The following is a 16,187-nucleotide window of genomic DNA, read 5'->3' as shown; positions in this document are numbered from 1 at the left end:
TGGACTGTCTGGAATGTGGAATGTAAACAGAGCATGTTACCAGCAACAGCCCGGCTACAGCCCCAAACCTACCGCGCTGTCCCTGGGGAGCAGCAAACCCTGCTCTGCCTGCTCGAGCTGCAGCCCCGGGGCCACTTGTCACTTCGGATCAAATTATAACTGTAAATAAGCTGGGCCCCTTCTCCACACCACCCTCCCTGGCACGTTGAGTTACCCAAACTCCAGCCTCCACTCAGTGTTAGAAAGTGGCACAAATACTGTGCTGGACCCTGGGTGCTGAGTGCTCGGGCTGTGCTCCCAGGGCTGAGGAGCGTTGGCTCCAGGAGGGAAGTGCCTTGTGTCCCTCTGAGTCACCTGCCTGCCCGCCTTGCTCTGGACAAGCACAGCAGCTGGATATTTAAATATTTTCTCGCCTTAATGTTTTCAAACATCTTAAAAAAAACAGACACAAGCACCGAGTGGCTGTTCACCAGAGACTGCACTTGCAGGATAACTCCCAAAGAGTGGCCTGAAATTCCAAGGAGGGCTGATGAGCGTCAACTGGCAAAGGAAACAGACTCTCAGCTGACAGGACCCAGCCCAGAGGTGACAGAGCTGGGGGTGCCCTGGTTCCATGGGCACCTCCTCCCACCTCCCTCCAGTATGGCACAGCCACTGTGGGTCAGTTAAACCACACTTTTATTGTATTGTATTCCATGCATTATGTTCATGTCTTATAGTATGACAGAGGGAGGGATAAAGATAAAATGTTAAACATAAACAAGAGCAGAAAGGTCATTTGTAACAGGTCCTGAGAAGGAAAGGCACATCGTAACCACCGAATCCAACAGAACGGAAACCTGGGACAGAGGAAGACAACGCTGGAGAGCGGATGAGGGAGGGGGGGTTTCAAGTCGGGTGCTGTGGAAGCAGGTTTGACAGCAACCTGCATTCCCCCACCCACCAAGGTCTGTAGTTCAAATGGGTTTGGGGACCTCAAGATTCAACCAAACCACTTTCCACACTCCTGTTGCCAGGGAGAGTTCAAAATTCCCTGACTCCTCCAGGCTTAGTGAGCACCAAGGGGCAGCAGAGGACTCAAAGCTCCTTTCTGCAGAGACCAGCTGGGAAAGGGCAGCTGGTGGGGAGGCAGGGAAGGGCTGCCCAGCACTGAGGGATCCCGAGCCATCTCCTGCCCATCAGTGCAGGATCCCAGGAGCGCCATGGACTGCAGCATCGCTGGTGACCTGTGGGTATTGCTATTCACCGGCATCAAGGACCACAGGGAAGGGAAGGCAGAGGATGGATACAGCAGAGAAATGGTTGGCACGGACACTGGCACACAGCTCCGTCGGGTCAGACACTGGAGGGGTTGTAGCACCTCGAAGGGAAGCAGCAGCAAAACCATGTGCTGTGCCTGATTTAAGGCAGCGATTGCCACTTGTGATCCAGCGCTGGGAAACACGAGGTTCCTGCCAGAGCAGCACAAAGGGCTCCAGAGCCAGGCTTGGACGCCAGGCCACTGCTGGTGCAGTGACCACAGCACAGCCTGCAGTGAGCTGACACAACAGGGAACTTCTAGGAACTGCCACACAGTGGAAATGAGCACAAAACCAGGGCAGAGGCTCGCAGAGGCTCACGTGAGGCAGCCAGACACACATTTCTCCCAAGCACCCAGCCCTGCTGTGACAGACACAACAGTGCCTTATCTTGGCTTGCAGTGGAGGAGACGGTTCAGCTTCACCTTGGGATCAAGAGCAGGGACGGTTCTGTCGTCACAGCTGTACCAGAACCAGCCTTGCTCCTGCTGAAGTGTGTTTTGCATGCAGCCCAGATTTCTTCTTGAGCCCCTTTAGTTTGCTACCTGCAACCCTTTCCCAATCCCTTGAAGCCATCCTGAAGGTCACAGCTCAGGTGGAATAAGCAGCAAGAGGGCAGAAACACGAGGCGGCAGCAGGGCTGAGCCCGAGGCCTTTTCCTGAGCAGCACAAGGCAGAGGTGGGTCTGCTGCCGGGCACAGGTCCTTCCCCAGGCAGGAGGTGGGCATGGGCAGGGGTCTCACAGCCCTGTGCAGGGCAGGGATGGAGTCTGGGAGGTTTTACTCAAGCTGGAGAGGGCCATGTTACGCTGGTGATGGGCAGCCCAAGAGCACGGGCAGGCAGCAGGGCTTTGCCTCGAGCTGGTGACCAGGAGGAACAGCTCAGGGCCTCCCTGGCTGAGATCAGCCACAAGGTCTCCATCTCTGACCATCCCAACCAGTAGAGAAGGCTGGAGGAGTTTTGTCTTTGCCACCAAGGACTTTGTGCTGGGCTCTTGAGAGAGGGCTGAGCTGCCTCGGTTGGGGCTTCAGTCACTCCGTGGCACAGATTGTAAACTTTAGTCCCTGCTGAGCTAAGCTAGGTCTGGATTTGGCCTCCAGGTGAAAGGCTCTCAATTTCCTTCTGCCTGGTTGCAGCCCCCAGTGGCTGCTCAGGGCTGGGGGTGTCAGAAGCATCATCTCCTGCACCACATCCCTGCCCTGGGACACTGCAAAATCCCGAGAGCTCGGTGGGAGATACTCTGGGGTGTAGCTCATGCCCTGTAAAACCCAGGCAAGGCAGGACAGGCAGCAAGATGGAACCAGGCAGCGCCCTGCCATCATGGTGTTACCTGTACATCCAACTGTGGCAACACTGGGCTGTGCTACAGGGTCCTTGTCCACGGAGGGAACAGCACGAAACGAGGGTGTTCCTGCTGCTAGCTGAGGACCCTGCAGTGCTGCCAGCACCTGAGCCTGGAGCTGAGCAGAGAGGTAATGCCCTGAGCCAGGGCTTCTTTCCAAAGGCTGTAAGGAGAAGCCATCAGCATCCACGTGGAGGCAGGTGGCTCCAGGAGATGGGCCAGGAGCAGGTCCTGGAGGCCTTACCCCTTTTGCTTTCAGGATGGGATGATGGCTCTGATCTGGGGCTTAGATGGGGATGCAGAGCTGGAGTTGAGGGAGATGGGGGGAGCCTTCCTCTTCAGCTGCAGGAAACCACCCTGGTGCCCTGGGATGTCCCCTCATTGCTCAGGCCAGGGCTGGCTGTGGGGGCTGGTCTCTTCTCCTGAGCAGGCTGTGTCCACACCAGCATGGGCAGCACCGATGGCAGAGGGAAGAGACAGGAATGATGGCCCGTGATCCTGTGGGATGCCATGCCGGGGTTGCGAACAGAAGGCTGGGCAGGAGCTGGAATCTCTGGGGAGCAGCATCTGCAGCTCAGCCACCTTTCTTCCTCTGCACAGACTCTGCCACAGCCCCTGCAGCTGAAGTGTGCTCCTCACAAGGCTCCTGTCCCTTGCCTCGGAGGTGTCACCATCCTAGTGTCTCCATAGCTGGTGCAGCAAAGCCCCCGAGGTGCCACCATGGTCCACATGTTCTCATCCGTACTCCACATGGGCTTGGACACAGCTCAACAGGGGCTGGAGGGGATGAACCTGCCTCAGGGCTGGGGCTCCTCCAGCACCTCCCTCTGTTCCACAAAGCTTAATCTACAGCATCTCCCCCAGCTCCCAGAAGGAAAGGGGGGCTGGTGCCCCACGACCACCCCTAACCAACATCCCCCAGCAAGTTCACAGTTGTCGCCAAGCGGAGCGGGGAGGATGAGGTGCAGCACGAGTCATCCCCTGGTCTTGTGATGGAGTTTGGTGGAAAAATCATACTCTTCCACCCCCTGGCTTGGGAAAAGCACTGGGGGATGCCATGTGTGCCCAGAGCCAGCCTGGCCCAGGGGCTGTAGCCATGCTCACATGTGGGCAGGGAGGAGGAGGTCGTGCCCACACTCACGCACCACATGGACACGCTTAAAAAAACGGGAATTGCGAGTGTGGGAGGGGGTTTCCTGAGACCGCAGAGAAGCGAAGGCCGCGTTGGACAGTCAGGGACAGGTGTGCTGGTGTCGGAGCAGTCCTGCCTTAAGGCTGCAAGTGTTCCAGGTACTGCGGCAGCGGGTTCTCCTTGACGTATTTCTGAATGTACCAGCACGTCAGGTGAGCTTTCAGGTCCTCCTCCACCACGAAGTCCAGGGCTGCCTGTGACCAACCAGAGAAAACACACAGGTTACAACCACCACCCCCAGCCTACGCTCTCCTCTGAAGCCTCATGGGGGTCTGGACTCCTGTACCCCTCAGATAGAGGGGGAAAGCAGCAGGTTGCCCTCAGGTACCCCCTGTGCGAGGCAGGTGGAGGGAGAGGGTTGTGGGGAGAGCACAGCACAGGGTTCTCAGTTTAACCCTCGACACATCCAGCCTGGTGGATGCTGCACAGCAGGTGACCTAGCCCATCATGCCACCCATTTGCCCTGACCTACAGGGCCAGGGAGCAGCTGTAACCCCAAAGCATCACCCCACATTCCCTCATGGCTCCTCAGCTCTCCCTGCAGGGCTGCAGGACCAGGGAATGGACAGTGAAGGTTTGAGAGGAGGGGTCCAGCCCCCAAGTGAGGTGATCCATCAGCCCCTGCACAGTGGACACAAGAAGGAATGGGCCAAGCACTCACCCAGCCCTTCTCAGCACCAAAACAGGAATGTCTGACCCCAGATTTCCATCTGCCCCACCAGCCACCCCACCTCCCATTGGAGCAGGGCTCCCACGCAATTCCAACGTGATGGGGCCTGGCCTCAGCCAGGATCTCTACCCACACCTGGGATGGCAACAGCTCTTGCCCTTCTGGGTGTTTGGGGCTGTACCTTGGCCAGGTGCTTGGCTATTCCTCTCCCTCGATAGGCATCCGGCACTTCCGTGTGCTGCAAGTCCACGATCCGCTTCCCCACGTACTCGTAGAGTAGCACTGCCTTGTCATGGCAACCTGGGGGGTGTGAGAGAGGGGTGAGGACTGGGAGGTCTCCTGGGAGCCCACAGCAGGGTATGAGCAGCTTTGGGATTGCTACAACAGCCCTCGTGCCCATGGGAATGGCTGTGCTGGGTGGGAGACTTTGCTTTCAGTGACACCTGGATGTGCCCTCCTTGGTCCCCCAAAGGTGTGAGAAGAGCCAGGTCTGATCAGCCTTTCCAAGACCCTGGAACAGAGGCAAGTTTTCTCCCCAGCCCTGAATTGCTGATGCCAACACAACACGTTTAGGGTAGGAAAGCAGCTGTGGGGAGGGGTGGGATGTGTTGATGTGAGGGAGAGCGCAAAAAAACAGGAGGGGGAAAAACAATTCCTTTCTCCTCCAGCACAGAGTTTTTTGTTGTGGCACATAAAACAGGACAAGACTCCTTGGTCTGGTGTTGCAGCATTGCCTAGACATGTTTTGGGGAAGATGCTGGAGAGGTAAATCCCACAAACACACAGGAAAGTACACACAGGTGTGCAAGGGGGTTTGTGCACACAAATTCACATGTACACACACAGGTTTCCTGTTTCAACACCCTGACTTTTCTCACAGCAGCTCAGTTACAGGAAAGAAGTTTCAGCACACATGGGAATCAGAGGAGAGCTCATAACACCTCTCTGGCTTCATCTGCAGAACCTGAGCTTCTGCCTTTGATACAAAACCAAACACTTCATTTCTAGACGGTTTCTGGATTTAAAAGTGAGTTTCAGAAATACAATTCCCCAATAAAAGAGACAAGCTCACTTAAAATAGTGGAACCTTTCCCTTCAATGGTTTTTGGAGGCTGAAGGGCTGCAATGTCCACTTCCATTCAGTGTTTGCTTTAGCTGAGCTCAGTACACCCTATGTCATTGCATTTCAGCTGACAACTCCAGCCCAGTTCGCCTCATCCCTGCATTCAAGATGCACCAGAAATAAGACCATTGGAATTTTGTGTTCCAAGAGAAGCAGCTCAAGTTTTTGTTCCTGCTCCTTTTATGCAGACACTCGATTCTCCGACGTCGGATGGAAACCTTCGCATTTCCAGCCCGAGTTTATTCCTGCTGGTTTGTACCCGCTCGTTCTCGTGCCAACATTGTTCTTGGGTGGACATAAATAATTTCCCTCCCTGCCGTTCCCCCAAGTATTTATAGGCATCAGTCCTGCCCCTCTCAACCTCTAGTTCACCAAAAAGCCAAGCTCTTTTAGTCTCCACAGACAGAAAAAAGGGAGAAGAGCAACAAGATCCGGACACCCAAAAAAAAGCCATGGGAGCAGGTGAAGCTCTTCCCCAGCAGCACAGACCTGTCTCACTCGAGAGGAACCTACCCAGGTCAGGGCATGAGCAAAGCCAGGTGCCCTCACCCTCACAGCATATTTGGTGGCAGCTCTCCCAGGGGTGGCAAGGGCAGAGCTGGCAGTGCCAAAGGCTGTAAAATGATCTTATAACAGCAGCTTTCACACGCTCCAGCTCTTCCACCCCACTCTCCCCCCAGGCCAAAACTTTCCATAGCCTCTGCCTGAAACTTTGAGAAATTTAAAACTAAACTGGTGACAGAGCAAAAGGTCTTTATTTTTCCTAAAATATACTTTTTTTTTCTACATGATCTCTTTAGAAGTATCACACACAAAAATGCATTTTAAAGCAGAAGGTGATTCAGTGTCTAGAGGATCTCAGATCTGGCCTGGGCAGGCTTTTCCTTGATATTCCCTGAAGCACAGCAGCACCACAAGTCCCCAGCCAGGACAGGAGCTGCAGGGTGCCACCAGCACACAGACGAACACACACAGAGTCCAAATGATTTTACAAACAGCTCTGCAGAGAAAGCCAGCGCTGTCAGTGCTCCAGGAAACCAGTCCCAGTTCAGAAAAACATCCCAGTTCAGCCAAGTACGTAACCACATCTGTATGTGCTCACCTCAGTGACGGGACCCAGAGCCACACAGTGCATGAAAACAGGGACACCCGTGCCACAGGGTTTGGTGTGGGCCCTGCAGGTGACAGCAGTGGCTTGGAAGAGGCCAGTCCTGGACATGGGGGGCTGCTCCCAGGAAAGCTGGGTAGCTGGAAGCAGTGCTAACCCTTTGCTGCATTCGCCCTCAAAGAAAGGGCACACAAGCAGAAACCCCCCAAAAACATGGCATAAGAGACGCCGTGTGCCTGCCTCCCGCCTGCCTCATCCCCTTGGACTTTGGGACGGGGGTTTTATCAGCCTGCACAGACAGAGCTTGGCAAAGCAGGCTCAGGTCTCAGCCAGCCCCAGAGGTGCCCATGAGCCTGACCCTGGTGTTTGACTCGCTGACACTCCCCTGCGAGGCCATAGGGAGGAAGTTGAGTCAATGCAAATCAGCACAGCCAGAGCAGGAGCGGGAGGAGGCTGCAGCAATGGCAGCACAGCTGGTGTCCTGCTCTCCCCAATCCCTCAGTCAAATCACAGGGTGCACTGGGAAGGGGAAGCTTTTCCAGGAGCTGGGTGAGAGACTAGGTCTAAACTTGCTCTCCATGGAGGGTTTCCACCAGGACCAGTGTCACAGAGCTCCCATCCAAGCAGGGGCAGCAGAGGCCCCTGTGACACAGGCTCAGCTGTGACACCAGACATGAGTCCCCAGGCTGGGTGGCTCACAAGCCTGAGGGGAAGAAGCAGAGAGCCCAGCCTCAACCTGAGCTGAGCAAGGGACACATCAGGCATCTGGGAAGATACAAGCACCCTGTTCCAGCCATCCTTCGCTGACCCCCTCTCCTGGCATACACAAAGTATCTGTCAGCCCTTTTCCCTTCTCCCTGTCCCTCTGTGCTGGCCCCAGCCCACGATACACCTTTGTGTGCCCAGGACTGGAGCAGGGCAGGGGCTTGGTCTTCTGTGCTCCAACCTTTGGAGCAGCCCCTGCACTCCAGCCTCCTTAGGACACTGCTGCGAAACCATTCCCCGAGAGCAAGGGGAGGGAACAGACACCAGCCCCCATTTCCCACTCTCAGACACAGGAAAGCCAGAGGCAGGAGGCAGCTCAGCTCATCTGCTGCTGAGCCAAAAAGTGGGGGAAAAAAAAAAAGGAAAGCAGAAGCTGTGTGTGGGGTGAGCTGAGAGGACAAGACGTCCCGAGGAGCTTGTGCATCCCAGGCTGCAGCCACGGGCTGGCCTTGTTCCCCAGGGAGCTACTGGCATGTTACTACGGAGAGAAAACACAACAGAGGACAACAGCCAGAGCAGAGACAGCACAACCCTCTCGGAGGGGCCTCACTCACAGGAATGGCAGCAGGAGGGGCTCTGGTTTGGAGCAGTTTCCTGTTTAGGAGCTCTCTGGAGGTGACTGTGGCACGGGAATAAGTGGGGAGCTCTTTGATGCAGGGTCTGGTGACAGATCCCTTGGTGCCCACTGCAAACTCGGCACCTTTTCCCTCCTGGAAATCATCTACCCCAGCAGGGAGGAAAGCTCCAAGTTTTCCCAATAAACCTGAGCCCAGACTCCTGGACAAGGAGCTCCTGAGACTCAAATCAGCAGGGGCCAAAGCAGGACTTCCAGCCTCTGGATGCTGCCCAAACCCAGCTGGGGAGGAGTGGGAGGTTTGGGAAGCATAGAGTGCTGCACCCAGGTGTTGGATGAATGGGAGTCTGAGTGTGTGAGAAGCTCACGCATCCCCAAGGAACTGAAGCCACTCTGCACATGTGGTGAGCCTGTCTCCCAGCTGGAGAGCCTGATGGGTTTGATGGGCATCAAGAAGTCACAGTGGTTGCTGCTAAAACCAGTTTCCTTGCCCCAAACATCTGTGCCAGCAGCTGGACTGACCATCCCACTACTTTGGGGTAGGGGGGGACGTCTTTGGGTTTCTTGTTTTGACCAGAAATTTCATCTTGGACCCAAAAAAACCCCAACTGCTCCTGAACAAAACAGTGTGTATGATTCCCATGGAAGCTTTTAGCTTTGACAAATTGATGTTTTCCAACAGAGTTGCTGCACGGGGAGGTTTCTGGCTGGCTCGTGCTGTTAGTCACATCCTAAGTGATTACAAATCCAGTCGGGTGTCTTTCTGCCCTCCTCTCGAGGGATAACAAAGCTCGGTGAGGTCTGGTTATAATCAGCTTTACTTTCAGCTTCTAAATGCTCCTGCATTTGGGATGCAAGGGAAAAGGGAATGTGTTCAAGTGAAGCAGCCTTTCCTATCGGAATTTTAGGAGCCACTGAGGGGAGAGCGGGGAACAATGAGCAGAGACGGGAAAGACGGGGCAACCCCAAAAACACCAAATGCAATTCATCTTCCTCGTGTACAGGGAGGAAGTCCTGACATGAGGTTACACGGGGGCACAGAGGCAAACACAGGATGATGCTGAAAACAATCACAACTAGTTCCCAGCTTTCACTGTCTCGGGCCTCTTGCAACAGGGATTTCCAGAAAGACATCACTATGAGAAGTTTTCTACTCAACATCACACTACCCTAATCCACCGAGCCCAGAGACCAGCTCTCAAAGCCTGGCTCCTTGGTCCCCAAGCCTGATGCACCCATGTTTTCCCAGGATATCACCCACACTTCACATCTAGCAGAAATGAGGACCGAGACACCAGAGAAAAGCCGACCCTGGAGCCCACAGGCTGCCCTTCATCTCTGCCACAGTGCAGTAACATGGGACAAAAGTGCTCCCAGAGGGGCACGTGGGTCACATTGATGCCAAAATCCGTGTCTGACCCATTTCTTGTCATTCCCTACATGCTGCAGGGAAAACCTGCTGGAACATTCCACACCACTGATGCTCATCGTGCCACGAGTGGAAGCAATGAAGAGAGCAGTGCAGGAAACAAACACCCTGCCACGCACTCCCACAGAGATGGTTATCTTCTGACCATCTTCCAGGGCTTGGCTGCTACCAGCAAATGCCTAACAAGGAGAGACGGATCACCCACTCCCCATGGATGTTAGTCAGCCCAGTGGCATGGATTCCATCCCACCAGGACACTGCTCAGCTCTGCTTCTGTATGTGGCTGGTGCTGAACTCACAGAAAAGGGGCTCAGTGCCTCTGAACTCCTAGAAAAAACACAACCTTGATCGTGGGAATCCACCTACGACCCTGGGCAAGGCCATGGCCAGGTTGGACAGGGCTTGGAGCAACTTAGTGGAAGGTGTCCCTGCCCATGGCAGGGGGGTGGAATGAGATGAGCTCTGAGGTCCTTCCAACCCAAGCCATTCTGTCATTCTGTGATCGTGGAGCAGGAGGTTTTGTGCTGATTCACACACGACTCCCACCACGGGTCCCACAGTTTATTCTCTCACTCTCCCAGTTCACCCTCTGCAGTCACGACTCCTCCCTGCTCAGCCACCGAACGCTACTCTGCCCACGGTGTGGCTGGCAGAGGTTTGATCCAGAAAACCACAATAAAAGATTATGTTTCCCTAATAACTGCTGGCCCTTGGCTCTCCCCTGCACACACGAACAACGCCGTGTGACAGCTCTTGCCGTGGCAGTGGGGACCCGTCACCTCGGACCTCGTTTGATCTCTGTGCCTGAAATAAGCAGTTGGTGAAATTGTTCTCTCCGCACCCAGCACACACGTCTCCTCCTCCCTCGCTCCACCACTGCCGAGCCTCCAGCCTGCACTTTGTAATTAGTGGTTGAAATGAAAATGGGGTGAGGGGGGGAAGAGGAGTCTAAAATAAAATCTGGACTATTCCTGTTGTTTTATCGAGAAAACCTCCTGCATCCCCTATGATTTCTGAACTACCCATTTAATTTAATTTTTTTTTTTAAAAAAAGACAGCTACCCTGCAATTTCTGTAGGGCAACGAGGCAGCCTGTTTTACCCAGAGTAGTTCTCAGCGTGACAAATGGACAGGGAAGAGAAGCTGGGATCGTTGAATATTTGGGATTAACCATTAAGAGGATGGGGCACAGCACTGCCACATTATCCAAAGGCACCTGCTCCTGGGGGGCAGCAAAGGGTAGTACCCCCAAAACCTGCCTGTGCCACCATTGGATTCCACACACCAATCCCAACCACATGAGCCAAGAGATCCCCAGATCTCCTGGGGGAAGATTTTAGGGAGCAGGAAGAATGGGGTGGACCGCAGGAACCAGGGGCACTGGGGGTGATGGTTTAGAGGAGTATCAGGGGGGCACTGGGGGTGGCAGGGGGGAGTTTACAGGGGAAGGTGCTGCGAGACAGCGGCACAGGGGGAGGAGGGATGGGGGAGAATGGAGGAAAACGGGGGGAGCATCGAGGAACAGGGAAGGGAGGGGAACGGCGAGGAACGGGAGAAAAAACGGGGAAATGGGGAAGCCGAGGAGGAAAAGGAGGAAATGGGGGAGAAACGGAGTAAAAAGGGGAAGCGACGGGGGAAAAAGGGGGAGAAGGACGAGGGGAAAGGGGTGAGCGGGAGGGGGGAAAGGACCGAAAAGGAGGGCGAGCGGGGGGGATAGAGGGAAAAGCAGAGGATGGGGGGAAAATGGGAGGAAACGGGAGACAAGGGGGGAACGACGGGGGGGGGGGGGGGAAGGGGTGAGGGGGGAAGGGAGGAAAAGGGGGGCGACAAGGGGGAGAGAGAGGGAATAAGGGGGGGGACAAAGAGGGGGACAAAGGGGAAGACGAGGAGAAAAGGGGGGACAAAGAGGAGGACAAGGGGGAAGACGGGGAGAAAAGGAGGGCGCGGAGGGGAAGACGGGGGGGGGGAAACGGGGGTCTGGGTCCGCCGGCGAGGTAGAACCGGGGGTAGAGGGCAGCAGGTAACGCCCCGGGGGAGCCCCGAGCCCCGCCGTCGCTCACCGTTGAGCCGCACGGTGAACTGCCGGCGCTTGCGGTCGTGCTCCACCTGGATGGGGCAGCCCTGCTCGAGGAGGCCGAGCGGCGCCGAGTGCGCCATGGCCGGTGCGGGTGCCGGTGCCGCCGCCGGTGCCGCTGTCGGTGCCGGGCGCTGTCGGGCCCCGCGCGGCGGGAGCGGGGCCGGGCCCGGGGCTGCCCCGGCCGCAGGAAACCAGCTGTGCGGGCACGTGCCCGCCCGCCGGCCAATGGCCGCGCCGCGCTTTTGTTTTGGTACGGCCGCGCGCCCCTTAAAGCGGCGACGCCCCTCGGCGGTGGGGCCCCACCGCCAGCGGCGCCCGGCGCCCCCACGCGGGCGGGCACCGCCACCAGCGCGGTCCGAGCGCCGGCACTGGGGCGGTACTGGGGAGGTACTGGGGAGGTACTGGGGAGGTACTGGTGATGGACTGGTGATGGACTGGTCATGGACTGGTGCGATACTGGTCATGTACTGGTCGTGTACTGGTGCAGTACTGGTCATGTCGTGTGCTGGTGCGGTACTGGTCACGTACGGGTGCGGTACTGGTCATGTACTGGTCTGGCATTGCTCCAGCACTGGTCATGTACTGGTCCGACACTGGTCCTGTACTGATCTGGCACTGGTCCAGCACTGGTCATGTACTGGTCCGACACTGGTCTGACACTCGTTTGGCACTGGTCCTGTACTGGTCTGGCACTGGTCATGTACTGGTCTGTCACTGGGTTACTGGGGGTGCCCTGAGGACCAGCACAGGCCCTGGTTCTGCTCCGTTGTGCTGTCTCCTCTATAGTAGTTCCTGTACTGGGTTCTCTGCCCCTCTTATACTGGTGCTGCTGGGCTGGTGCACTGGCCCTGCCATGCTGTACTGGTGCTGCTGAATCAGTGCACTGGTCCTGCCCTGGTGTACTGGTGGGCTGGTGCACTTGGAGCCCCTTTGGGCACTGGAAGGGGCTCTCAGGTCTCCCTGGAGCCTTCTCTTCTTCAGATGAACACCCCCAGCTCTCCAAACCTGTCTCCAGCCCTTGGAACATCATTTATCATATACACATCATACCCCTGACCTGAAAACTCTTGGTGGCAGGAGCTGAGCCTGCCTGAGGTGTCTGCAGGCTGGCAGCTGCCTGTGCAACAGGAAAAGCAGCAACACCTAAAATTAACCTGGAACTTGTAATAGTTCACCAGCAGCTCCTCTGCACCTAAACACCATCTTGTCCTTTGTTTACTCATCCCTTCAGCTCCTGCTGCCCAAGTTAGAGCCCATGAGCTGATGAATTCCTCAGGCCACGGGACTTGGTTGGTTTGTGCTGCTCCATCAGCCAGTGCTGGTGTTGTGCCTGTTGGGGTCTCCTGCTGTTTTCCCACTCCTATCAAGTTCAGGTGCCCACAGTGTCTGCAGGAGACAGGGCTTCCTTCCCCTCCTCCTCCATGAATATCAACAGGGAGATGTCTTTCTCCTCATCTCCTCCCTGGCATCCTTTGCTCCACATTTCTCCCACACCATACAGTGGTGCAGGAAGATACAAATGGCAAAACACCCGGAGCAGGGGAACAGAGGGAATGCAAACAGGCTGCAACAGCCAGGTCAAGGACTGCTGGGATTTTGCAGGGAGGAAGGGGGATAACTGGCACGAACCCGAGGGCAGGGGAGTCTGGGACAGGCAGAGAGGGGGGCTGAATCCTGCACCCTGATGTCCTCCAGCACACAGGGATGCTCGGGAGACAGTCAGTCACCTTGCTGGGAAGCATTAGGAGAGAGGGGAAAGGGGAAACAGGTTTTGCAAAGACAGAGATGAGTGCTCCTTTTTTGCTCCCTCAGTGATCATCCTGATCCAGAGCCTGCACATCCAAACATTTACCTACAGCCCCCTGGAAACATGGAGAGGGCTTTCCAGTGGTGCTAAAAATCCAGCACACTTGCCAAAATTTCTGGGAGCACTTGGGATGCTTTCATTTGCCTTTGCCTGTGCTGATTCCCTCTGCCCCAGGTCAGACACCCTTCTCCAGCAGGGAATCTGCCGGGTCCAATGGCAGCAGCTCAGACAGAGGAGGTGGAGGCAGAAGGAGGAGGTGGAGGCAGAAGGAGCCATGCTGGCAGGCACTGGGAGGCTGCAGAAGAAAAGGGGAGATCTCCCAGGAGTTCCCCATGCTCTGTCATGATCAGCAGGTGACATGGCTGCCTCTAGTCCCTTCCTTGCAGCCCCTGCCCAGCCCCACAGCCTTCCCACCCTGTTGGATTTGGATGCTAAGTGTGCCCCAGTTTCCATTTGTGTTTCTGCAGCACTCCAGTGCTGGAAGGCCTGGGAGCAGGTGACAAACCCCCACCTGTGAAGTGCCTGGTGACTCAAGGCAGGTGAATCAGAGCTGGGCAGATTTTTCACCCACCCCTGTACCCTCAGCTGGAGTCAGTGGTGACCTCCAGCCGTGTCCGGGGATGCAGGCAGAGGGATGGTGCCCCCTGGCACATGCCTGGGGACAGCAGGGTCATGCCCTGTGCTTGCAGTGACACCCCAGGCACTGCCAGCAGCAGGGCCAGGTGTCAGGGCCAGTCCCACCAGTCCTCGCAGCTCCACATTCGCTCTGCTGCAGCACCCCCCAAACCTCACACCCAAGCACTGGCTCAGCCCAAACCTGGATCAGCTTTGGGTCAGCCCAGCTGGGGTTCAAACCCTGTTGTTGGTTCCCAGATCTGTATGGATAAATGCCAGAAAGGTCCACTGGGCTCCTGCTTGCCCAGCCCGGCAGTGACATCCACGGCTCTTGCGTCAGCGCTAATGACCCGCGGTTGGACTGGAGAGGAGTTTTTTTGGAAAGACTCCTCCTTGCCTGTGTTGAAAGACTTGAAAGGTGGTGAATCTACCACGTCTCTCAGGAAGGTAATTGCTCTCCCCATTAAAAACCTGTAATTTGTTCCCCATTTGAACTCTTCTACCTTCAACGTGCAGCTGCCAGATCTTGTGCCATTGCTGCTGGGTCACAGGTCTGCTTGAGGCACCTGTCCTTGTGCAGCCACAGATCCAGGTCCACCCAGCTCCTTCCCTCTGGCAGTGATTCCCTTGAACTGCTGGGGTTTGAGGAAGTTTTTTCAGCCCTCAAATTTATCCCAAATGCTGTGCAAAGCCCAGAGCTGAGAACTGGCTGTGGCAGAGCAGCTGTGATCTCAATGCTGTCAGCAGCTGCCACCCCTCCAACCCCTCCTTTGTATCTGTATGGATCACACTGGGAATTCCAGCCAGAAAATGGTACTTGGAATCTCCTTTTTGCTTGTTCAACTGCATCTCTCACATCCCATCCTGCACCTCTGTCTGCAGCCCAGTTCAGGTGTTTGAGGGAGCATCCTCGCCCTGGGATGTGCCACAACACATTCCTGGGCTAGAAGGGATGGATCCCTCAGCAACAAATCATGAATTATAGAATACCCTGAGGTGGAAGGAACCCACAAGGATCATCCAGTCCAACTCTTGACCCAGCACAGGACACCTCCAACAATTCCACCCCGTCCCTGAGGGTGTTGTCCAAATGCTACCTGAGCTCTGGCAACCTTGGAGCCACGCCTACTGCCCTGGGGAGCCTTTTCAGTGCCCAACCACCCTCTGGGGGAAGAACCTTTCCCTAATATCCAACCTAAAGCTCTCCACACACAGCTCCAGCTGTTCGCACGCATCCCCATCCACTTTTCAGCCAGACCCACGGTGCTCAGGACCCGCGGAAGATGCGATGAGTTGACTGTTCTCAGCTGAGAGCACCAGCCCTCCAAACCACCACCACGATGCCAGCGCGCGTGGGGGCGAGGTGTGGCGCAGTACAGGGGTCCCGGGGCGATGCTCCGCGCCCCAAGCGGTGGCGGGGACAGCGGGGCCACCTCGGCTACGGGGCAGAGCCGCCCGCCCGCCTCACTTCCCCTTCCCAGCCCTGCCCACGAACCGCAAAGCTGTTTGCGCGCGGAGGCCTTGGCCACGCCCCCTCGGCGGCGCTGTCCAATGGCGGCGCGGGGGGGCGGGGCCTGGCGGTCGGTGTTCGCGGCGGGGCCGCGCCGGGCGGGACTCGCGGGCTCCGCTCTGCCCGGGCCCGCCGGGCCCCGCAGCGCCATGTCCCTGCCCAGAGGTACGGACGGGACCGGGGACGGGAGTGGGAAGGGGACCGGGACCGGGACCGGGGGGTGTCCGGGCGGGGGGAGCCGCGCCGCCGGGGCTGGTGTAACTGCGGGGCCGGCGCTGTTGCCCAACCCGCCGGGCGTGGGCTCCCCGCGGCCGCCGCTTCCTCTGCGCGGGGCCGGGAGCCTCCGCAGCCTGGCGGCGTCGCTGCGGCCGGGTCCGGGATCTCCCGGGGCTGCAGAGCCCGGGTGGGTGTGGGCAGAGGGGCAGCGGGGAGTTGGGAGGGGATCCCGCGGGGAGTGGGGGGCGTCGAGCTTGGAATAGGGGGATTCGCCTGGAATGGGGGGGGTGAAGCTCCCGTTGGCCTGTGGAGAGCGGTAAAAAGAGTCAAGTTTTGTCTGCGGCTGCTGGAGCCCTTCCCTGCCCTGGGCATCCGCTTCTCGGGCGCCGGAGCCGCAGGTGAGCGGAGCCCCCTGCTTGGCTCGGCCGGGCGGGGGGGACGGGGCTCGTGTCACCTCGTGT

At 57.0% G+C, this 16,187-nt stretch overlaps 2 protein-coding genes and 1 long non-coding RNA gene across 3 annotated transcripts in view; 2 read left to right on the top strand and 1 right to left on the bottom strand.

Annotated features, from left to right (window-relative positions):
• Positions 1-661: 661 nt before the first annotated feature.
• NATD1 (N-acetyltransferase domain containing 1) lies at positions 662-12,048 on the bottom strand. Its single transcript, XM_064673264.1, has 3 exons — positions 11,562-12,048; positions 4,684-4,802; positions 662-4,026 (listed from the first exon to the last, which is right to left on the bottom strand). Exons 1-3 carry the CDS (start codon positions 12,040-12,042, stop codon positions 3,910-3,912), a joined length of 717 nt encoding a protein of 238 aa, XP_064529334.1. The 5' UTR covers positions 12,043-12,048; the 3' UTR covers positions 662-3,909.
• LOC135423234 (uncharacterized) lies at positions 4,797-5,939 on the top strand. Its single transcript, XR_010434753.1, has 2 exons — positions 4,797-5,529; positions 5,693-5,939. It is a non-coding gene; the product is annotated as an uncharacterized LOC135423234 (long non-coding RNA).
• A 3,495-nt stretch (positions 12,049-15,543) lies between the features above and the next one.
• The window catches only part of MAP2K3 (mitogen-activated protein kinase kinase 3), a 31,699-nt gene continuing 31,055 nt past the window's right edge, over positions 15,544-16,187 (top strand). The window contains exon 1 of the mRNA XM_064673253.1: positions 15,544-15,675. Within this exon, the coding sequence (XP_064529323.1) occupies positions 15,552-15,675 (124 nt within the window). The 5' untranslated portion in view covers positions 15,544-15,551. The remainder of the gene's footprint in view (positions 15,676-16,187) is intronic.

The sequence above is a fragment of the Pseudopipra pipra genome, chromosome 16, assembly GCF_036250125.1.
Source record: "Pseudopipra pipra isolate bDixPip1 chromosome 16, bDixPip1.hap1, whole genome shotgun sequence".
Taxonomy (NCBI): Eukaryota; Metazoa; Chordata; class Aves; order Passeriformes; family Pipridae; genus Pseudopipra; species Pseudopipra pipra.
This window is presented reverse-complemented; position numbering and strand designations above follow the sequence as displayed.